The 24,806-nt window shown below is 36.2% G+C and overlaps 1 protein-coding gene, 1 long non-coding RNA gene and 1 pseudogene across 2 annotated transcripts; 2 read left to right on the top strand and 1 right to left on the bottom strand.

Annotated features, from left to right (window-relative positions):
* The first annotated feature begins 253 nt into the window (after positions 1-253).
* On the top strand, positions 254-2,471 carry LOC111785028 (polygalacturonase-like; annotated as a pseudogene).
* Positions 2,472-10,523: 8,052 nt separating this feature from the next.
* Positions 10,524-17,960, bottom strand: LOC111785027 (uncharacterized). Its single transcript, XM_023665509.2, has 15 exons — positions 17,830-17,960; positions 17,308-17,435; positions 17,126-17,231; positions 16,948-17,043; positions 16,819-16,862; positions 16,072-16,195; positions 15,499-15,561; positions 15,364-15,423; positions 15,139-15,300; positions 14,307-14,380; positions 11,745-11,838; positions 11,516-11,652; positions 11,358-11,438; positions 11,190-11,295; positions 10,524-10,826 (listed from the first exon to the last, which is right to left on the bottom strand). Exons 2-15 carry the CDS (start codon positions 17,424-17,426, stop codon positions 10,722-10,724), a joined length of 1,371 nt encoding a protein of 456 aa, XP_023521277.2. The 5' UTR covers positions 17,427-17,435; positions 17,830-17,960; the 3' UTR covers positions 10,524-10,721.
* A 504-nt stretch (positions 17,961-18,464) lies between these two features.
* Positions 18,465-21,755, top strand: LOC147789183 (uncharacterized). The gene is made up of 3 exons (XR_015412003.1): positions 18,465-20,033; positions 20,130-20,220; positions 21,108-21,755. It is a non-coding gene; the product is annotated as an uncharacterized LOC147789183 (long non-coding RNA).
* Positions 21,756-24,806: the final 3,051 nt, after the last annotated feature.

The following is a 24,806-nucleotide window of genomic DNA, read 5'->3' as shown; positions in this document are numbered from 1 at the left end:
TTTTAAAAATGAGAGATGGATCCATCATTAAAAATGCTAATTAGTGTATTGTCTTATAAGATAGACTTAAATTTAAAAATTAAATTTACCTACCTAACATACCTAATTAAAAATTGTTAAACCATATAAAAACAATAATGAAATAGGACCAACAGATAAGTTAAATTTAGAGTTAGAAGAGTAAGCATTGACCTATAAATATCACTCTACACCTCTTCTATTTCCTATCACTTGCTTCCTTTTTCTCTCTCTCATGCTTATCATGAACACTTGTATCATTAAGTTTTCTTGGTCTCTTCTTGTAATCTTACATGTTTTTCTTTCCCTTCTACTTTTGTTTTTTAACCATGTCTCAGTTGCTGAATTAACATTCAATATTGTTACTCTCGGAGCTAAGCCCGATGAAAAGACCGATGCTTCGCCTGTGCTTCAAACGGCATGGGCTAAGGCCTGTGACTCATCTGAACCGGCCACTATTTACGTTCCTGAGGGTATATTCTTCGTTCTAAGTGTGAGATTTAATGGACCTTGTAAGAACAATGCTATTACTGTTCTCATTGATGGAACTCTTGTGGCTTCCTCGGACATTCAAGTTTTAGCTAATTCTAGTTCTTGGATTTTGTTTAATCACATAAATGGGCTCTCCATTACTGGCGGTGTTATTGATGGGCAAGGAACTGCCTTATGGAATTGTAAACGCTCAGGGAAGAGTTGCCCCATTGGAGCCCGGGTATGCAGAATTTGAGTTGGCTCCATATATAAAAAAATTTAAAAATTTTTCTTTAACCGAAAGTTGAAAGAAAATGAATGGATTAATTACAATATTATTTTAAATTTTACTAATTCTCGCTTTGGATTTTTTTGAATTGACAGAGTCTTCAAATAAATGATGGAAAGAACGTGAACATCAATGGATTATCTTCAATTAACAGCCAATTGTTTAGCATTGTAATGAATCGGTGCCAAAACGTGCATATGACAAGAGTGAATGTCTTGGCTGCAGGCGATAGTCCAAACACTGATGGCATCCATGTGCAACAATCATCAGATGTGACCATCCTCAACTCGAACATTGGAAATGGTGACGACTGCATCTCCATCGGTCCAGGAACATCCAACATGTGGATCGAAAGTATTACCTGTGGACCTGGACATGGAATCAGGTAACTAGAGATAGATTAGGATTAAGATGTTTAGTAATGTTTTTTAAAAGGTTTAAATAAATTTGTCACATCCAATTTTAAAAGATAAAAATAAGTGTCAAATTAAATTTGAATGATTAAAATATATTCTAAATTTATTTTGAAGTTAGAGAAAAATGATTTAAATTATTTTAAAATTATTTTGGATAAAAATATTTATATAATATATTAGATTAGAATGAGGAAATTAAAGGTTAGGAAATATTTGGTATTTTTTTGAATGTGTTTGTAGCATTGGGAGCTTAGGGATAGAGGCTGAGGAGGATGGAGTACATAACGTTACAGTGAAATCATCTACATTCACGGGGACTCAGAATGGAGTAAGGATTAAGTCTTGGGGAAGACCAAGCAATGGATTCGCTACAAACGTTCATTTTCAACACATTATTATGGATAATGTGAATAACCCAATCATAATTGATCAAAATTATTGTCCACATCTCAAAGACTGTCCTGGTTAGGTATATTTCCTCATTAATCTCATACATGTTAATTTTTTTCTAATTATATTTAAACTTAAATTTGATTAATAGAACTTAAATTTTAAATTTTATAAATAATTGATTTATTTTATCTTTAATTGTTTGAAACTTGTTTGGGTTTAAGATGGCGCTAAATTATTAGTATTATTTTTTTGGTACATTAAATTATTAGGGACCTATTACTCTACCATGTCTTAAAATTGTAGGAAGCTTTTATGATTTTATTTTTTAATTTATCCAAAATATCTAAATTATTGGAGATAATTGCTCTAACTTATATATACTATCTAGAAAATCTAAGATGATGTTCGATTTATATCTTATTTGTTGTATATATTTATATTTTATTATTGAATTCCTAATTGATTTTTGTTTTATAATATAGTTTTATAATATAACTTAGGGTTTCGTGGAATTAAAAATTTTAGGCTGAGAATAACTCAGTAAAACAAGTTTACATGTTGTTTATCCGTTTTCATAGCATATTTTGATTGTTCTTTATTTTAATAGGATTCTGGAGTTAAAGTTAGCGAAGTAACATACGAAGACATCAAGGGAACTTCAGCCACTGAAATAGCAATCAATTTTGATTGTAGTCCAACAAATCATTGCACTCGATTACGCTTGATAGACATAAAGCTAACTTACGAGAATCACATCGCTAAAGCTTCATGTAAAAATGCTGAAGGAACTACCTCTGGTGTGGTTGAACCTTCTAGTTGTTTAGCATCGGCAAACTTTTATCCATATATTATAGACCCTTTAAGTTATTCGTAAACATGATCCTCTTGTATGTCAATCACATATGGGATAATATTAAATTTTAATTAAAATAATCAAAGTTATTATTAAAATTAAACAATTAATTACGAGCTTTAGGGCATAAATCTTAACACTCTTGACCACCTAGATATTCTGACATTTTCTCCACTGTTTATGTTACCCTAGTTTATCTAAGTGGCCTAGATCATAGATGGTAGCATCCTGGTATCTACTTATTCCAACACTTGTTCTTAGCATGTCTTTCCTTATAAGGAATTTTGAGCAGTTTCAATTTCAGTCAAGGCTCTACCTGCTCTACCATCTCGTATAGTACTACTTCAGGTTTTAGGGTCCATAATCTATCATCATGCAATAGACTCTAAGTTATTAGGTATTGCAACCAATTGTATCCTAATTAGTTCATAAGACAGTAACTGACATGCATATAATTCACATAAGGAGTGAGATCATGCCTACTAACCTTACAACTTACATACCTTGTCAAGGCGAGGTGAGCTTAAGTCAAGCTGCAGGCTGTCACAGTCATGCTTGTCCAAGGCGTGTTGCCTACAGTCGCGTGTCAGATGTCCCAATCATGCTTGTTCATGACGTGTTGTCCACAGCCGCATGACCATTCCAAACCCATTTACTTACTTTCAAGTTAGATAGGCATTTACTATTATTGTTGTGTTAGTACGGGGGTGTATGACCTGTCAACAAAATTATGTCTACACCCGTCAGGGCTAAAATGCCTCAAAATGTACTATAAGGTATGTGACTAGTCGTTAATTCTTTCTATTCAGGTTATATGCTATCAAAGTTGTGGTTGTTGCTTATTTTCTTTTAGGCTATACTATTGCTTTCTTACCAAAAAAAAAAAAAAAAAATGCATTTCCTTCCACACGATTTCTAAAACACTTTCTTCCAAACATGGCTTATGACTTATGATTTTCATACGAATGACTTGTTAACTGGATTATAATAAGTGTCGCATAGTCGCTATAACGCTGCCACAATAGTGCGATTGTGATAAGTAGTATCAAAGCCAAGTTGGCTCCTTGAATCGTAGGACACAAACATGTCTGCTGCAAAAGAACTGGGCAAGTCCCAGACTAATCAGTTGGTAGAGATAAAAATTAGTTACTCTACCTAAGTGAAGTTCCTGATGAATTGGGCTTTTAAAATCTCGCATGAATTTTATTTTCGCTAAAGCTGACAGGATCAACGAGCTGCCAGCTTGCCTTGAGAAACTAATGTCACAACTGACAATGCCACAACTGCTAGTGGCAAAAGCGTGGGGATAGCTCGACGGGCTCTGTTGCTTGGATGGAAGAACATATCGAGGGCTTAGACAATACTCAACAAGCGATCATTCAGATTGTCTAAAAAATATCTAAAATTTTGAGAGTAGCTTTTGGAGTGGTTAGGGCTGAAGTGGCGGATTTGAGCACTAGACATGTCCTCGCCATGAGAGAATTGGAGAATCAAACCCCCGTTTAAGTTGTAGTCCAATTCAACTAGATAAAGGTTCCGTAGCCCAGCCTTTTTATGTTGTTCGAGATGCCAAGGCTCTAGAGAACTTTAACTTTGACCTCGAATGGTACTTTCAAGCCAAAAATGTCGTAGCATAAGAAGTGAAGGTTACATTGGCAAGAATTCATCTAGTCGATGATGTAAAGTTTTGGTGGAGATCCAAGTACATCGACATTCAAGATGGTCGATGTACTGTGGACACTTGGGAGAGCTTAATGCAAGAACTCCTATCTTAGTTCTTCCTATAGAGTGTCGAGATAATCACAAGAAGAAAGTTTGATTTGATTACCCTGCACAATGGATCTATCCTATGTGTGGGCATTGATCTTTTCGGTAGTTAGTGAAGCAAGCACGTACACCACAACCTTAGGTGACTACGTGGCCTGTGGGACGGGTTCGCCAGGTACCTTACATGGATGATGAGCAGTCGAGCAATCACCATGTTGTCCCCACCTATTAGAGAAAGTTCTTTGAGGTAGCCCATAAACATCGGACACTAGTTATCGTTACGTATACTCCCAAGTCTGTGAACAACAAGAGTCTTCCACCTAGAGCCTAGAGTAAAACTCGTGGTCACGTGTGTAAGGATTGAGACTCGATGACTCTAAACAAACGAGCAAAATATTCACGAAATAAAACAAACAAAATTTAAAACATACTATACGACATATTTATATTATTTCAAAATAAAAAGTTCACAGATAACTTATTAAGATACAACTTAACAGTTAAAATACAAAATAAGGAACGAACACAAAACATTTAAAACAAAAAGGTGTGGAGGACGACAAGTGAAGCTTATCTAAGGCACCTGCTCCAAAGTCCACTCCCGACCTTGACCAGCTCCTTGTTTACCTGAAATACATAGAAAACATGGAATGAGTACAAAGACTTAGTAAGTAGCCTACTTATAGGCTCTTAATCGTGTCCATAGGGTACCACACTCTTTTTTTCCTTCTCTTGTTCTTCTTGTAAGTACTTAGGCTCTTTAGTTCTATTCTTGAATTGTGGATTCTTATCATGATATATCTTGAGGACCTTGGTCGTTAGATTCTGAAACCTTGATTCTAGTCTAAGAACCTTAGTATTAAGGATCTAGGTTCTTGCTCTTAGAACTCAGATCTTGATCCATGTTATAGTCTTTGATCATTGTCTTGTTCTTGGTTACTTTCTAGGTTCTTGTTCGATTCTTGGTTCGTTCTCTAAGACACTCTCCTTAGGATTTACGGTACTAGTCATTAACCTAACAACCTGTGCCCAAGGCTTCATATGTTCCAAGAGACGTAGGCTAAACCTGCATCTAGGGCTTGTCTTGTGATACAATATGACAACTTATGCCCAAGGCTTCATGCATTTCAAGCCGTAAAGTCTGAATACCTACACTCGGGGCTTCTTACGTTTCAAGCACCGTAGTCTGAAGATCTACATCCAAGGCTTGTTATGTTCCAAGCGATGTAGTCTAAATCATGATCATGTTGTACCGTGGGAGATCTTAGGAGGTTCTTGATTCGTGGCTAAGGTAATTTACTATATTCTTGTTCGTAACATGGCTCTAGATTATTCCCCATGAAAGACCAAAAAGGTCACGTGATCGATGCAAACATGAACATGATATCCTACAAATCGTGAATAGGGTACCTTTAACATGGTGCAGGGCATCTCATCTAGGTGAGGGAAATATGAGGCCAATCATGACACCTTGCTAAGAAAAATATGGTGTAGGGCATCCCACCTAAAAGAGGAAAACTTGGGCCTCTGAAAGCATTACGTGGTGGGAGGTCATGGGTCACATTGGACATGATCAGGGTATTACCTAGCATTCTTTCATATCATAAAAACTTTAGGGCATGGAGTGTGATACCTTATCTCGGTAGTTGTAGAGCTTGTGTGACACTTTCTTTGGATTGATAATAATAAACATTTTTTTATGTATATCTTATTATTCTTGGGGAATAATTGTATCTTGCATTCTGTAGCTTATGAATACATCATAGTAAAAAATATGAGTTATTCTAGCAAGTAATAGTCTTAATAAATTCTTTAGAGGGTTGTAGAAGAGTCTTGAGTCTTGAGATGTTTCCTTTAGGTGTTTCTTGGGTTCTAACTTGGTTTACGTTCCAAACTTACTCTAATCAACTTAAAATTTTGAACATACCTTCATGTTTTTAGGATAAGGTCTTGTAAGAAGTAGCAAGTGATTTGGAGCATGTCTAAATCGTAAAATATAATGAGTCTTAGGGACATTTTGATCATTTTACCCCTAATTTTTAGTTTAATGTATTCTAATGACTTTCAAACATCACAACATCCTCAAAAGCATAAAATAAAAGGTCTAGTACAAAGTTTCATAGCATTTAGAGGTTATCTAGATCATGAACGGAATGTAGATTACCTTAGGGGCATTATGATCATTTTACACCGTTACTTGGTTTAACTACTTATCCTTATCCAATAACCTCCAAATTTCATCTTAACACACCATCGTATGCTCAATATTACAAATTTGCAAAGTTCAGTTATTTTAATGTTACTTACATTCCAAACAATTTGATCGGTTTAAAGCCTTAACTCTTAGTTCTCGGTACTTTTCTTTCATATTTGGTTTAAGTTTTATACTAAGATACAAGCGATTCCTACAAGTATTTCCTAAGAATAGTCTAACATGGCTACTTACCTTGTCATTGCCGTTCGGGACCTCCGTTCTCGAGCTTCCCGTATTTGAATCACCTCAAATTTTCTTCCACAAATTCCTTATTGTGCTTGGATTTTGGAACCATAAACTATTTCATGAGAACTGGTCTAGAAGAGGGTTAAAATTAAGAAAGATCGAGCGAAGGTCATGGTTTGGTCTTTGAACCAGCCACATCATTGTCTTCTTCCTCTAGACAGGAAGAAGATGTGTGTGACCAACTTCGTCATCGCTTGTTTCTTCGCTTCCCCAGCTCCATTCACAGCGTTTCTTTCCTTAATTTCTTTATGAAACTTAAAGAGGGTGTTACAAGGACAACCATATTAGGAAATAGTGTGTATAGACCTGAAAATAAGATAAAAGATGGGCAAGAAATAGTAGTGGGACGAACCATAAGCATAGCCTTGAAAGTAGTATGTGTAACGGACTTCGACATCATATTAGGAATGGATTGGTTAGCCAAAAACTATACCATTGTAGATTACCACAAGAAGGAAGTGGTGTTTTTGCCACCAACCAAACCCAACTTTAAGTTTAAAAGAACTTGTACGGGAGTCACCCTAAAGATATGGATTTCATTCGACCTAGCGTATCTCCTTGTGGTGCATTAGTGTTGTTTGTGAAAAAGAAATATTGGTCAATGCGCCTATGTATTGACTATAGGGAGTTAAACAAGAGAACAATAAAGAACAAGTACCCACAACCCTGCATCGAGGATTTATTCAACCAGATCTGAGAGGCGACGGTATTTTCCAAGATAGACCTTCGATTAGGCTATCACCAGATTAAGATCAAGGAAGGGAATGTACTGAAGACAACCTTTCGAAAAAGATATGGCCATTACAAGTTTGTAGAGATGTCATTTGGCCTCACCAACGCCCAAGCTGTGTTCATGGAGTTAATGAAGTGGATATTCAATGAGTGTCTGGACACGTTTGTCATCATGTTTATAAATGAGATCATGGTATACTCGAGGACGGATCAAGAACATCTCCAAAATGTCTCAACTATCTTGAGGGGAAACAAGTTGTATGCCAAGTTCTCCAAATGTGAATTTTTGCTATAAGTCTCATTCTAAGGACAGGTGGTGTCCAAAGCGAGATTTCAGTGGACCCCACTAAGATAGAAGACATCATTTAGTGGGAACGTCTAAATACAGTTATAGAGGTATGATGTTTCCTGAGATTAGCAGGCTACTATCAAAGGTTTGTACAAGACTTCGCTAGAATAGCCTCACCTCTTACACAGTTGACGAGGAAGGGCGTACCTTTTGTATGGAATGACGCATGTGAGGCCAGCTTCCAAGACCTAAAACAAAAACTAGTGTCAGCTGTAGTGCTCACGGTGCCGAAAAGCTCATAGGGATATGTAATCTACAACAATGGATCCAAGAAGGGATTAGGGTGCATATTGATGCAACATAGTAAGGTTGTTGCCTATGCGTCAAGTCAAATTCAAAGAATATGAAAAAAAAAATAAACTATCCTACGCATGACCTAGAATTGAATGCAGTGGTGTTCGCATTAAAGATTTGGCGACACGACCTATATGGGAAAAAACTCAAATCTACCCCTACCATAAAAGCCTAAAGTACTTATTCACCCAAAAAAGATTGAACATGAGGCAATGAAGATAGTTGAAATTAATGAAGGACTATGATATAGATATCTATTACGACCCTGGATAAGAGAGCGTGGTCGTAGATGCCCTTGAGTCAATCCAAGAGTTTTAAAGTTCATTTTAGGTGTATATAATGTAATGACAACAACAATTAAAAAAAATTCAGCGTGATCCTTGGAGACTCGCGAGAATTCCAACGAGCATTGGAATTATCTTTCCCACCTCGACCACATCCTCCCTCGACTCCACGACATGCCAAACACGAAGACAAATCGACCCTCAACCTTCCTAGAATGCAACCTACAACAAAATCTAAAAGGAAAAAAAGATAGGGAGAGAGTTTGAAAGTTCTCCTGCAAGACAAAATTGAGGAGATCCAATGTCGAAACGATCAACCCACACCAGGAAAAGAACCACCGACAATTGCACTTACACGAAAGGTAAGCTTTTCACGCTTTAGCAACATTGTGCTTCCTCGAAAATGATATTTGAGTTTTGGGTTCTGTGTATTATAGGTATCTACAAGTCGTGAAACCTCATGGGAGTGAAGAGGAGGGGCCAACAGAGAAGCATAAAAGTAAAAACAACAAGAAACAGACGTTGGAGCATAGTTTTCAGAGGAGAGAGAACATTTTTTGTGTTTTTCGAAGAAGTCGGGTAAGGAAGACGTAGTTCGTGGACTTTGGGTCGAATCTGGATCGGGTAACGTAAGTAATAACTCATTACCCAACCATTTTTGCACTTGGCCTAGACCTACACTTGAGGCCCAAATTAGTAAATTGAGACCCACCTGCAACATCTCGGCCCAATAACCAATTTGCTCCCAGCCCACCTACAACGCCCAAAGTTCCACGATCCATAAATCGCAAGCCCAACCTACGAACTGCAACCCGCACGCTTGTAGCAACCCTCGCTTCTACCCAACTTGACTTGCACACGCGTCAGTGCCCCGTTGCGCCACATGTCACGCTTACAACAAAATTTCTCCTAGGCTTACACAACTCAAACAGCTCGGCTCAGCTCCGCAGCTCAAAATGTAGTCCCTCATCTCGGTAAAGAAAAATAGCCCAGTTTCCACCGTTCTGACAATCCCGAAGCTGAATTTTATCTTGTTTAAGGCACTTAAGGTCAGGATGGATATTCTAATAGAAAATGACAACTTATGACACTTACAGCAATTTCGAGGGACGAGAAGCAAACATACTCAAATTTAGGGAAAATGTTAGCTAAGGCCAACCAAGTAAGTGGCCCTACCATCAATTTAATTATAATTATATGATGAATAATGACACATGCCAGTGGCTTCCCACGTATCATATGCTCGTATATGCAAACTGTTATGAACTGATGTGTGTATGAGTTGATAAGTGAATATTATGTTGTATGTGATGAATTGATATGTTTACGATATGATATGATTGAAGGCATGCTTGATTTATGTTATGTGACTGTTATGATATATGATATGATATGTGCATGATATGAATTGATACGTTTAAAGGTATGATAAGTTTATGATATGACAAATGTGCAACATGAACTATATATGATATGACTAACATGCAAATGACAAATTTGCATAATGTACAACTTCGATATACGCATGGAAATTTTGATGAAAATGTTATGATATGAAGGGAACGCTAGAGGGGTTGTCATGAATGATAATGAAAAGGAAAAATGTTAGGACCTCATGCATTATTGTGTGTTCATACACTGGGAGATACCTCTTCTCCATGTACGATGGTATGAACGCGTATGCTACGAGGCAGGAAAACGATCATTATATTTACCAAAATGGTGTTATTACGGTCGCTATTCTTAACGGGTGTTCGACATCAACAGCTACCAGAGAACGCTTGCCCGACTAGAAAGGGGTCTAGGAGGTGTGCGGAACGACTAGTGGGCCCACACTCACATGCGTGGAGCGTGTGTAGAAATTAAGCACACATCCAATTGTCCGCTTAGAATAGTCGCTCTAGGAAAATAGACTGATATGATAGACCTCACTCATGATCTGTATGTGCTTGCATTTAACCCGATAGGGGGGTCGCTTACTGAGTATTTGTTAAAACACTCAAACCACGTCTTGTATGGTTGACGACGACATCGCAACTCGAGTTAAACATTTAAGTCCATGACATCATTTAAGTCCATGACTACTGACGATGACATCGAGACAATAACACATGCATAAGACATGTATATTTATTCTAGACTTAGATTAGAATAAAGTGTTTATTCTTCTTAAAATTACAATATTACCTTTTTTACTTTTTATAACTATTAACGGTTTAAAAATTATTGAATATTTTGGTACTAATTATTTTCAACCGTATTATTATTCAATAGCTTATTATTATGATTATTATTATATTATAAGTTGTACATAGAAGAAATGTGGGAACATTTGGATCTCAAAGTCAAAGAAATTCAATATGGTGAAGGTAATTCTTCAAAGGAGTTGTTGAATGCTGAAGCTATTTCTTCATATGGATTGTTGAAAGTTGCCACATTACCCGCCCTTGAAAACACAATCTGCCATAAAGTTTATATAATTTTAATTTAAATATAACATCAAGATTATGACTTCAATTATATATTTAATTTGATATATATATAATTACCGGTCCATGTACACCTGACGACGATATCGCAAATAAAGATTATGACACATGCATATCACAGTTGTATTTAAATTCTAGGACATCAAGTTACTATAGGACATTATCATTTTTAATATCTACTTTCTTTTATCTAATATTTCTAAGTTTATGAAAATGTTGGTGAATATTTATGCATGAAAAGTTACGTCATACGTAGCGACTTTAGATCCCTAGAAAACTAGGGTTGTTACAATTCTTAACATTAATTTGATATCTTACGTAAAAATGTGATTACCTGATAATCTTCAAGGGTTCGTGATTTAAACCCAGCAGCACAGTAATCAAAATAGTATTCCCAAGTTCGTATGAAACCTTGATCGAATCCGAGTTCAAGTATTTTGCTGAAACAAAATATAAATTAGATTTGGATTTGAAATCGTTTATTATAATAATGGTTTCTTACCTTTGATTGTTGAAGAAATTATTTCTCCAACACCTCAATGTTTGATAGTAATGAATTCCAATATTTTCCAAGTGCTCCACACTGTACCCAAAGAATTTTATTATTATTAATTGTTAATAATTATGGTTGAAAATGAAGAACATAAATTAACTATCTACCAAAGCCTTGATGCAGAAGCCATGGCCGTTGTTATTCTACTTAATGATGGAAGGCATCCTCCTTGAAATATATATTCTTTTATAAAACCAGCACTTAACCGATACTCTTCGTAAGACTCGTCTGGCACTGATATGAACTAATGCAAAATAATAATAATAATGATAAATAAAGAGTAATTAAAAAAATTAATTATAAGTAAAAAATAAAAATAAAAAAAATTAATTAAACCTGTAGAACAAGAAGACCATTGTCCTCTAACACTGATTCACAAGAACCAAAAAAATCTTCCATGAATTCGTGGCCAACCGCTTCTATCATCCCACTGCCAAAAAAAGAATAGTTGGGTTAACATTAAGATGTTTTTAAATAGATTCACCCGTCTAATAAATCACGGCTGGTTTGGTGAATAACACATGTCGCACTATGGATGGATCAACGTGTCTACGGGTGAAGATGACGCATTGTGCTAGATCCGACATGCATTCGCAAACTAACACGCAGTTCAACTCATGAACCAAGATGCAACTCGATTCAACACCGAGACTTGAATGTCTGAGAAATTAGAAACCAACCTTAATTTTACTTGAATTAGAACCTACCAGAGAAATTAGAAACTTTGGGGCCCTAACAAGTGGAAAAGCTAGTTTGGGAAGGCACACTTCACAAGTAAGAAACCACACCAAATTTAGATAAATAATACTTGTAGGCATCCAAAGGACTTGCTAGCATGAGATCATTCATTACCTCAGGTGGTTATAAAATGCATGTTAAGGACTTTTGAATAGCGTTTTCTTTATGATCATGCACTGTATGAATGTTATGGTAAAATTACTATTATGTCCCTAGGTTGAGATTTTCGAGTAGCATGCTATTTTATGTAATTTATAAAGCTAAAAAACAGAATAAGCATGACTAGAATACGAGTTGGGCAATATGGATGAATATGTTATGTATGATGTAAGAAATTACTAAAATGCGATTATGACGAGATTTGTGATGATGTTTTCCGCTGTGTTAGAAAGGAGGACGAACTATTAAAATTTGTGCTCTGGGTGATTGATAGATGTTATCTTCTTGTTGAGCTTGCTTGATTATATGTTTGAATATATATTTGCATGGTCAAGTATGTTCTAGCTCCAAGAGTTTGACCGTATGTTCTCCCTATAGAGCATGTTTGTCTACACAAAGTTAAGGCTAGATGATAACATAGGTTAGTACGCCACCAATACACTTAGCACCTTACGATTGTGAGTGACGGTAAGAGGGTAAAGATCCTAGTGCTCCCAGACTAAGAAAGACTCAAAAAGTTAGAATAGAGCAGCTTGGAGTAAAAAGTCTACGTTAAGCCACCTAGGTGCCTTGGAAATCCAATAGACCTCCTCAGCTCCCATATAGGACTAAGGTGAAGTTTAAATTATGGATTACATGCTTAGGTGATCGATAGGAATATCTCCCTATCGAAGCATCCATGAAGGAAGTCAATTAAGATTAGAGCGCTACAGCTAGTGCGATTTACTTATTGACCCAAGTCAATACATTTCTAGTAGATCTTGCACTTCAGGATTGTGAGCGATTAGAGGTTTAGACTTGTGTGCACATAGAGATTAGTTTAGCCCAAGGAGATTAGTTTAGCCCAAAGAGGTTTCTAGATACCTCTAAGAACCTAGTAGACCTCTACGACATCCATGAATGACAAAAGTAGTCTCCTAACCTGATAGCAGTAGTATAGTGTGTGAGGACCTCCACTTCCCTTTTGACTCTGATACAGTACCACTGAGTTAGGCATGAGGTTGGTTAGGAATGTGTGACTTAGTGGTTTGTTGGATTACTCTACACACGTCCTGTTGTTGGGTGTTGATCATGCGGGTAATTAGTAGTTACCTTGCATGGAGGATTCGTCCTATGGGAGAGCTTTGATCATGCAGGTAACCAATAGAGCGACGCATATTGGGTGTAGTGCCCCCTAGCCCCAGGCAACTAAATGACTTAGTGGGATTGATTCGGCAACTAAATAACTTGTGGGATTGACGAGTAGGCTAGCACTCATTATGTTGTTCCCACCTAATATGAAGTCTATGAAGGTAGTGCCTCATATTCGGACATCGGTTACCACTTTTTAGGCTAAGCTAGCTATCAAAGACTCTGCACGATAAGAGCAGTACACTTGTTGCCTAGAGTAAAACCCATGGTCACTTGCTAAATCATGGATGTGATGAAAGCTTACAAATAGATTGCTTACTCGGTACATTTACATATTCATACCTTTTCCCCTCTCTTTTCGGGTGTTCGCTGGTTGTCGGTCGAGGTGAAGGAGCATTTGAAAGCTGTGTGGTCAGAGAGGAGATCGTTCTTTGGTGTCAGTCTGTTTTCATGTTTTTTTTTTTTTTTCAACGGTATCTCAAACCCATTTTTCTCTTTTATAATAAATTTAAAAAACACCTTCTTATAATTAGATTTTCTTTTGTATTTTACTTTTTTTCTCACATTCTTCTTTTTAGTCTGGATCCTAGTTTCAAAGTCCCGAAATTTGGGCCGTGATAGTCATCTACTTATTCGATTTTTTTTTTTAATTCATGAATCTATAGAACAAGAAGTTAAAAGTTTAATGTCTTATTTGATACAAAACTAAAAATTTAAGGACATTAACCTAGATTCAAAGTTCATGAATCTAAAAAGTTTTGTGATCTATTAGATACCTACTAAATCTATAATTTAATCAAATAATTATTATGTTATAGTACTAATTCATGCATATTATGACTAATAGCTTTATTTCATTTTAAAACTCACCACGATAGGATCCTATCATATTTAGTTGTACTTGATAATTCTCGATAGTCACAAAGAAGAAACTCAATATGATCCTACAAGAAGGTTGGATCAAAATGATTAGTAATGAAACCAAGTAATAGTATAAAATGACTATAATGCCCCTAACATAACTTACCTTTTATTCATTACCCAACCGATCTCCTAATATCGTGAAACTTTATATGAAGCCTTATTTTACAATGTGAAAGAATTATATAAAGTTTTAGAACTATTGATCACGATTGGTCGAACTAAGTTTAAAGTGTAAAATGATCAAAATGTCCCTAACATTCCTTTAAAATATTTCAAGGTCCAAATACCCTCCTAATGATCCAATATTTTAAGTAAGGTCTGTATACAAGGACATGAAGGGTTAGGTTATATTTCAAGATGTTTGGATCAAGTTTAGAATCTAAATAAGTTAGGGGTATAAGCTAAGGCTTAAGAGAAATGACTGAAGTGCCTCTAATGATTAACCAAGATTTATGGAGACCTAGAAGTTTAATTTGACTTAAGCTCACTTTAGGTTAGTGAATATGACTTAAGCTCACTTTAGGATAGTGAATGTTACCAAGTATTATGATCAGGGTGTGTCATAAGCTTCATGCTATGCTTAGGTTAGCCCTTGATTTTTAAGTAATCCGATGCTACCCTAATTCAATATGAGCTCAAGCTTAGCACCTGATTATTAAGTAATAAGGATGCTACTTCATGATAAGCTTTATCTCTTGATTGTTAAGTATCGAAGAAACTACCTAACTCAAACAACAATCGAAAGAAGTAAAATAGGCGCATAAGAAAGAGATATTACCTGAAGGCCAAGATCTTGAACCCTTTTTTTGGCATATTTCAATTGTTGTTTGGACAAAGTAATGCCGGTACAGTGACATCCAGTTTGCTTAACTATTTCAATAGCTAAAGTTCCCCAACCACACCCAATATCCAAAACCTTATGCTTTTTGTTGATTCTAGCCTATTAAGAAGTAAGGATTAGGTAACGTAAAGTATGTTTAGTTGTGTAATAATTAATAATCACCTTTTTAATAAGAACAGAGATTTTCCTCAATTGTGCAATCCTCAAATCTTCGTCTTCCCTCTTTGTTAAGAAAACAATGCAAATCATCATATAGATTATGAGATTTTTAATAAATCAATGTTTTGTTAGACGAACCTTAAAGATGGCACATGAGTACACCATTGTATCATCCAAGAAGAGAGAGAAAAGTTCATTGCTCTATACAACCAAATAAATTATTGAATAAGAGAGAATAATTTGATACAAATAGTATTAAGATAGAATAATTAAAAATGTTATTGGATATTGAGGGTATATTAGTAATTAGATTGTAAGGTTGATAGGTGATTTGTTCTATAATTCTTCACCTCTAGATTCCAAATCTATAATTTTAAAGAGATTAGACAGGTTTAATTTTGAAGTTCCTATGATTAAGTTATCAAAAGAAAACAAATGTTCACTGGGTAGGAAATATAAATTTTTGTAAACTTTTTTTAACCATAATTTTATATCTTTAGATCACTTCTAGTCTCAATTTATTTATGTAACACTGATTCACTCAAACACTACAATCTCATACTTATTTGAGTTATCTTATATTTCTTTTGTTTGTTATTTTTCAACGTTATTCTAGTTATCTTTTGATTGAATACGAATAAGATTGAAGAGATATCATCAATCTAAAGACGAAAAGAAAAAGACTAAGAAATTGATGCATCCATATACTACCAAGTCATAATGACGAGAAATATTTTTACGAGCTTGTGCAATGGTGTTCTTTCTTAACGTATGCTGAAAGAAATACTTTGTAGATGCTATAGTTGCCGTAAATAGTGGAGGAGACCACCATCCCCTAAAAAAAAAAAAAAAAATCACCATTACTAACATTAAAAAATTATCAGTTCAATGTTATTATTGTTGTCCTAAATTAATTTTTATTTTCGTGTTTATCAAATCTTTAAATTTTAAAAATATTGAATAAGAATATAACTTATTTATTGGTAACTTTCAATTCCTTGTGAACTTTAATAAATTTTCTAGTTCATAGATCAATTAAATATAAAATATAAAATCAAAAGTTTGAAATCAAAAGTTTGAAGAACTTGTTATTAATTAAAACATTAAATGTTTAAAGATTTATTATGAGCTTATAAACTTTCACTTGATAAGTCACTCATTTTAAGAGAATTGTTAGTAGACTTAGTAGAATAAGTTACTAACATAGGAAGTAACTCGTAATTAAATAGGACGCTGGACCCCAAGGGGTGAATAGGATACCCACATACATTTTTTTTTATCAAGGAGTGAAAACCTCTCCCTAACAAATAAATTTTAAAACGGTGAGCCTAACGACGATTGTAATGGGACGATACATAACACGCTAAAACTGATAATATCTATCAGTGGTGGGGTCTTACAATTAAACTCCTTCAAAAATGAAACTCGTAATTAAAATGTCTTATAATTCATATTTACCTTCTCGTATTAGAAGAATTTGTATCCTTATTAGCAATGAGAAGCTGCAAAAGAGAAGGTAAGCATGAACGAGGACGATCATTAACAACCTTAATTAGGATTAGGAAGAAATGAAGTAATTAAGCTCACCAAAATAAAGTTAAGAAGACCTTCTTCTTTATCCATTAATGAAAATTCTCCATTGATATATGCATCTGCAAGTCCTAAGTCAGCTTCTGTCATAACCTACCAAAATAAATTATATTTTATCTTTTTTTTCACCAATTTTTTTTAAAAAATTAATAAAATAAATAAATAATTAAATTACCTTCCAATAAAACTGAGGGCTGTGAACTTTTAGAACAACTTTTTGGAGGAAGCTGTTAGTTGTTGTTCCCTCGAAGGTAAATATTTCCCCCCCATCTTCCATTATACTGCATCAAATTTATTATAACCAATATGAGTTCTCATTAAGAAGAAATAAATGAATATAGTATCGTGTTGGCTCACATTAACGATCCGGTTGATATGTATCGACCAAGAAATCTTGTAACGAAAAGGCGTGCTCCTTTTTCTGTTAGAGACGATATTGTGTGTTTTGGATTGTTTAAAAGACTGAACGTTGCCATGCTACTTGCCTGCATTCAAGGTTTTTGTGTTACTAAAATTAAATCAAATTATTCAAAATCTACAAAACAACATCAAGGAATAGATTGACACCATTCTTAAAATTACTTCAAATTACATTCTTGAGTCAATGTTTTTGTTTTTTCGTTTTTTGTTTTTAGACGTTGACTCCATCATCTTAGTTCAAGTTTCACTCTTTTATAAAAAATGTTTCTGAAATTCATCTAGCTGTTACCTGAAGCAGTTACGAAAAGCTTTTATTCCTCAAAATTGAAATTAAAAAGTGAAAAGAAAAAAACATTAATATGAATGTTATCAAATGACTCTAAATATGTTACGAAATGAAGATATGACGAAAGAAATGAAATAAAAGTCATGTTTGAAAGTGAAAGCAAGAAGGGTTACCTTGATATGATCCACAAAATCAATGTTCTCCTCTTCGATGCTATCATACTCATTTATAGAAGGAGGTTCCACAATAAATATAATTGTATGCTAATAAATGTAAGAGGGAAACTACGACATCTAATCGAAGGCCGACCTAGAGCTAAGAGGACATGAATTTATATAAGCTTAGAAGTTTTGTGTGAGAGATCTCATATCGATTGGAGAGAAAAATAATTGTTAGTGAGGATGCTGAACCCCGAAGAAGGGTGGATTGTGAAACCCCACATCAAATAAAATGGGTTTATCAGTTAATTGTTAGGTTATTTTTACTCTTTTCTTAAATGATTAAATTACTATCACAATTTAATAATTCAGGTTCATAATTATAATAAATGGAGTATGTAAAAGTATTTTGGAAAGTGAAAGTAATAATGAAATTGAAAAATAATGAGATAGGGAAGAGAGGATACCAAATGTTAAACGGACCATTCTTAGCATTAATTTATGTTTGGTTCAAAATAAAGGCGTTTGGCTCAATAAATTCATTTAAATTTCAATTAAATTGAAATTATGAGGACCTATTTATAATAACTATTTATTACAAACTTTATCCATCAAGTTATTCAAATTATTTTACAAAGTCGAGAAAAAAGTGTAGCCCTAATGCTCCCGACTGAATCAGACTCAATCAGATGGAACCGAGGGACTTGGAGACGTGAATCTATGCCAAGGCTGCCAAACCGCCTTAGAGACCTAGAAGACCACCATGACAACCCTAGTAGATAAAGGTATCCACCTAGGCCGATTGTAGACAGTAAAGTTTATGGAGATTCCACTCCCCTTTCCATTCCAGTACGATACTGTTGAGTTAGGTGTGAGGTTGGATAGGAACATGCTACTTGATAGTTCACTTGGATTCCTCTACAGGGTGGATATGTCCAGTGGATGGGTGTTGATCTTACGGGTAGTTAGGGACGCTAATACATACAGGGGGTCGCGCCCCTAATCTTAGGTGACTACATGGCTTGTGGGACAAGTTCCCTAAGTACCTCCCATGGATGATGAGCAGGCTAGCACTCATTGTGTAACGACCGGGAAAGAAAGAAATATATATATATATATATAGAAATAAAGGAAAACGAGAAAACGAAAAAAAACAAAAAAAAAAAACTCAGTCGCCGGAAAACCCGTGAGTTTTCCGGCGACCGCCGAGTTTCGCAGAACCCACGCAAAACGATGGTCACAGCACGCCCACCCTCAGCCCACAACACCCAGCATCTTCAGAAGACCTGCAAAGGGAGAAAAGAGAGAAAATTTCGAGAGAGAGAGAGAGTTTTCGGACAAACGTCGGCAAGTGTCCAGTTTCTCCGACGAGACCTCAAACCACCCTCAAACCGACACCAAACGACCTGTTACCACCATAAGAGGGATCCCTAACGAAAGCACATTAACTCAGGGTGCGTTTTGTGTTATTTCGTAAGCGTCGTCGTCGGTAACCGAGGTCGGAAAATTAGGTTTCTTAATCGATTATTAGATCTGTGGCTTTTAGGATCTTTTAGGCCGCAAAACTCCCAGAAAGGAAAGAAGGACGACGAACAAAGAGGAAAAGGGAAGGAAGAGGATCGAAATCGGCAATGGAAACGCCGCGGGAAGGAGAGAGAAAGCTCGCCGGAAAATCGGCCGAAGTCGGGTAAGGAAGACGAGATCCACGGATCCGGGTCAACCCGAACCCAGAACCCGGGAGAGCCAGCCCGTTCCTCCCTTGGCCTCTGCCTTCGGCCCAGCCCAACTACAGCGGCCCAAACCTCAAACCGGCCCAGAAGCTACGGTTCAGTTGAACCAACCCAGACTAGACCCACGGTCCAATTGAGCCGGCCTGCAAACCAAACACTTGCGGCCCAGCCCAGTAAGCCGAGGCCCAACGATTAGTCTTGGCCCAGTAGCCTTCCACAGCCGCGACCCGAACCACGACCCGAACTGGATTGCGACCCGCGCTTCGACCCGACACTACCGCTCGACGTGGCTCTCTCTGCTGCCGCCACATGTCACACAGCGGCGCAGGTAGTCCCTCGGCTCGGCTCGGCGCAAACGGCTCGGCTCCCTCCGGAGACGCTTCGGCGGCTCCTCCGGCGTTTCCAGCGGCTGTTTGGCTCGGCTCACCTGTTTTCAGCCCGGTTTCCACTGTTTCGACCCTCCCGGATCTGTTTTCGGCCCCGATTAAGGTATCCGAGGACGTTTTAGAGTCGTATTTCACATTTATTAAATTATAGGTAAATTAATTGTGAAATACTAACGGAAAGTGGTGAACGGTGTGATAGAAAACAAACCCCGGCGACGTAGGAAGCAACTCTCACGGAACGGGAACTTACGTTTAGCTATTTAGAGAGTACTTCGGCCAAGGCCAACCAAGTAAGTGACCTTACTATAGGATAGGCTAAAAAATTGTATGAGTTACGATGATGTATGAACTGTGTCGTACGATGCGGTATATGAGTTATGATGATGTATGATGTATGACTTTGATGATGTATGAGTTATGATGATGTGTGGGTTATGATACCTGATGATGTGCTCAATATATATATATATATTTTGATGAATGTCGTACTTGATATGTTTGATGAACTTTGTGGCAATATGATGTGTATGATGATTGCGTGACGTTTACCTTAATATGATGATGTTTTCCATATTGAGCATGCTATATGATGATGAGTGCCATATTGCATCATGTCGTTAGATCGACATAGGACACAACCCTAAGAGCGTGAAAACGATATTAATATAAATATCCACGAGTACGTGTTACCTAGAGTAACAAAGAGATGAGACTAGAGGGTTGTGTCAGAAGAGACATTATGATAGATTTAGAGGGACCTCATGCATATTGTATGTTCATAAGCATAGGGCTACTTCCCCTAGAGATGATGAGTGCGGACGCGCACTGTAAGATCTGCGCGAATGCGCACAGGTGCGAAAGCACACAGATGAGGGTGTTCATGAGGTGCATGACACTATGGGGTTCCGCTGACCTCCGGACGTCGCTACAGATTAGCTTGACCAGAGGGTCCAGGGGGTGTGCGAGCGCCCTGGGGATTCACACTCGCACGTGTGAGTCGTGTGTAGGGAAGTACTACACATCCAATTTGTCCGAGACTGGAGGCCACCCCTAAGATGATTAGAGATAGGTCCCTAAATCATGATTGCATGTGTTTGCATTTGCATGGCCCCTATAGCGGGGCCACTTACTGAGTATTCTTTGAAATACTCAGGCCGTGTGCCACATCATTTTTCAGGTAAAGGCAAGGCACACTTGTACGGAGGACGGCGGCATCACGAGCAGAGACTGTGGCATGTGCATAGGGTAGATTCATATTTAAATTTCTAGTCTTAAGTTAGAAGAGGTTGTTTTGCATTTCATTGTTTTAAATTATTTTGTATTTGTTTTTGTTTTCTCTAAATTTTAGTATTTCATATTTAAACACGTAAGACCATGGCTGTGTTTTCCAGAGAAAAAGTTGTTTTAAACGTTTTTTGAAGTTTACGTTATCAACTATGTTCATGTAAGAGTTATATTTCCGCATTATAGATGAGCATGAGACGTTAGTAGCGACTCTGGGTATGTGGAAATTTAGGGTCGTTACACATTGTGTTGTCCCCACCTATTAGAGAGAGTTTTGTGAGGTATCACCTTAACCTTGGACACCGGTTACCGCTGCATAGTCTCCCAAGTCTATGAACAACAACAGATCTCCACCTAGAGCCTAGAGTAAAGTCTGTGATCACAAGCTAGGTCTAAGATGTGATGAGAGCCTACAGATAAATTACTTACTGGATATATTTATTTACTCACCCTTTTTCCCTTTTATTTTTTAGGTGTTCGCAAGCTGCTCGTCTATTTTTTCAGTCTTTGTATTACATTTTATAATTCTATCCCAAATCTATTTCCCCATTTGTAATAAATTTAAACAATATTGTCTTTTAATTGTATTTATTTTGTATTTTTATTGTGATATTGTTTCACTAATTTGATTTTAATTTTACTTCATTTTATTATTTTATTTTATTTTTATTTATTTTTGCTTTTATCTTTTAGTCTCAATTAAGGTTGATATGAATGAAGAGACATCAATCATACAATATACTCTAAATTGAAATCTACCCAAAATTTATAACATAAAACTTCATTCTTCTTCAATGTGGCATGAATTGAAATATCTTTTGATAATTTCAACCATATTTTCTTCACATCTTCATTGAAGTATATTGTATGATTGATGTCTCTTGGTTCATATCACGGGTTTTGATGACTGAAAATTCGAGTTGTGACACCTTGAATTTTTCATACGAGGAATAATATTAAATTATAATAAAATAATTGTTAAATAATTAATTACAAGACTAGCTCGAGGATGAGACTATGAATCCTCCTAAAAGAGAGGTAGATATTCATGAACAAAAAAAACTACAAATAAAGGCCCTCGTTTGCATCATATGCAAGGTGGCCTATCGAGAATCTGAATACCCACAAAGGGTGGCTCTCCATGTCGTCCAAGTCAAAGCGTCAAAAACCCCTGCATTGGGGACCTTGAAGTACTATTTGCTTTCCAAAAGAGAGTGGGAGAGATAAAAGAGCCAATAGAATGAGGTCTTCTGTACATTGAGGTCTTGGTTAACCATAGATCTGCCGAGTAGAATGATCAATTCTAGAGTCATCCACAACTTCATGATAGAGAACGAAGAGAAATGCTTGAACACTCTCAAGCATCAAGACACTGGGATGATGAAACTGTCAATTTTGTAATTTTGTAGCCTTACCTATCTCAAAAGTTGCAAAGAGAACTTCGTTCAAGTTGGAGACTTGGATTGAGCAAACTGATATTATGATAATCAAGATGAAGGATTTCAATGTCATGTCAGGAATAGATTTTTTTTCTTAAAGGCAAGGTCATTTCCATGCCCCAAGCAAAATGCTCAGTGGTTATGAGGTCAAACCACACCATCATTTAGATCCATACCCGATAACCAAAAGGGTAAAGATGATATCGATGCTATTATTGAGACTCAATCTTACCCATGATGAACCAACGCTCATCATCGTTCCTATTATTGAAGAGGAGGGCTCGAGTGAGCAAATTCAAATAAAAACCTCGCAGTCACTAGAGGAAAACATCACAACATATGGCTTCTTCACCTAGAGTGATAGATCTAAAATTGATTTAGTATTAGGGACGAGATCCTCTATTACAAATATGTGTCGTATGCCTCAATCGGAGCTAGCTGAATTTCATAAATAGTTAAATGACTTGTTGAATGTCGAATTTGTTAGTGATCACTCGAATGCTGGGGAGAGGTCCAAGCGAATACCTCCACCAAAAGGTGGAGACAAATCTCCAAAGGAACTAATGTCTATTCGGGAAAAAAACATCCAAACGAATGAATAGAATAACTGGTCGGAAACACAAGCTGCAAAAAGTTGGGAAGTGAAGACAAAGTTCTAATCAAGCTGAGATCCGATCAACTTCGATTCCAAAGCAATAAGAATCAGTAGTTGATGCGAAAATACTATAGACCAATCAAGGTCATGTAGAAGGTTTGGAAGGCATCATATAGGAACCGATTGCTCCCATGGATGATGACTAGTTATGTTTCCACGTCATAAACTTGAAACGGATCCCAATCAAGAAGACACCAATAACAATGCGGCAACAAGACCTCTTGCCATGATGAAAAATCTCATTACGAAGGAAGTAGAAGAGAGTTTGGTTGAATGATACGGCACATCAACGGATCAAGAAAAGACTTATAAAATTTCTTGGTAGATCGGAAGAGATATCACAATGCTGAGATCGGTTGGAAACATTTCAAGAGAGCTAAAGTCAGCCTCATTCTACATTGCTTAGTTCGTGAAGAGTTAATTGATAAAGACGTCAACCAATTGAGTGGAGGAGAATATCACAAGCATGCTTGTCAAAGGTCTGTTACCTATAGTCGTATTCTGGATGTCACTGTCATGTTTGTCAAAGGCGTGTTGTCAGTGGTCCCATGCTCGTTCCAAATCCCTTCTACTTGTTTTCACGGAGTTAGGTCTTTATCATTTCTATTATGTCAATTCGAAGGTGTATGACCGTTCACCAAAATCATGTTTATACCTACGAGGATCAAAATGCCTCAAAATGTACTATAGGAGATAGTGACAAGTTTTCAATTCTTCCTATCCCAGTTATATGCAAGTCCTAATAGTTGGTTAAGGCGCCCAATCTTTCTATTCATAAGATATCTCCCTCTCATCCCTCACTCATTTTACCTTTTCATGGATCTCTCTCCATCCATCCCTGGTAGATTTGTTGGCTCTACACCAATTAGATTTTAGTTCATTAATTTTAAACCGATCAAGTCTAGTTTTCATTAATTTTAAACGGATCAAGTCTAGTTTACAAACTTTCAACTACTTGTGGTTCAATGATTTTTACAAAAATAAGTGATAAAAGGAAAGAACCTATCATAGTGATAATTAGGTTCAATTTAATTAAAGGAGAAAAGAGATGTCTATCATATTAATACAAATCTATCACCAAGCGACCATAAAAAAAAGTCTATAAATGATAAGAAAAAAATTTGTTAGATAGATATAAAAACAGCATATTATTGATATACTCTATCATTGATAGACATTAAGACTTCGAAAAATGTAACATTTGTGAATTATTTCTTTGTGTGATACATTTGTAAATTTATTGGATAGTACAAATACGACAAACAATTCTGCCTCCATTATTTGTGACATCTTTGCAAATAAAAAGTCACCAACTTTCTATTACATCACTAACAACGACATGATAAAAAAGACTGAAAAATATATAATAGCGTTTTGTCGATTATATCTTTTTATTATTTTTATTAACAGAGATAAAATCATATTAACAGAGAAACCTTTTTTAATTTAATAATTTTAAAAATGAGAGATCATTAAAATGACAATGAGTGTATTATCT

The sequence above is a fragment of the Cucurbita pepo genome, chromosome 15 (assembly GCF_057944985.1).
Source record: "Cucurbita pepo subsp. pepo isolate OVF chromosome 15, ASM5794498v1, whole genome shotgun sequence".
Taxonomy (NCBI): domain Eukaryota; kingdom Viridiplantae; phylum Streptophyta; class Magnoliopsida; order Cucurbitales; family Cucurbitaceae; genus Cucurbita; species Cucurbita pepo.
Note: the sequence above shows the minus strand (reverse complement) of the source record. Positions and strands in the feature narration are given on the sequence as shown.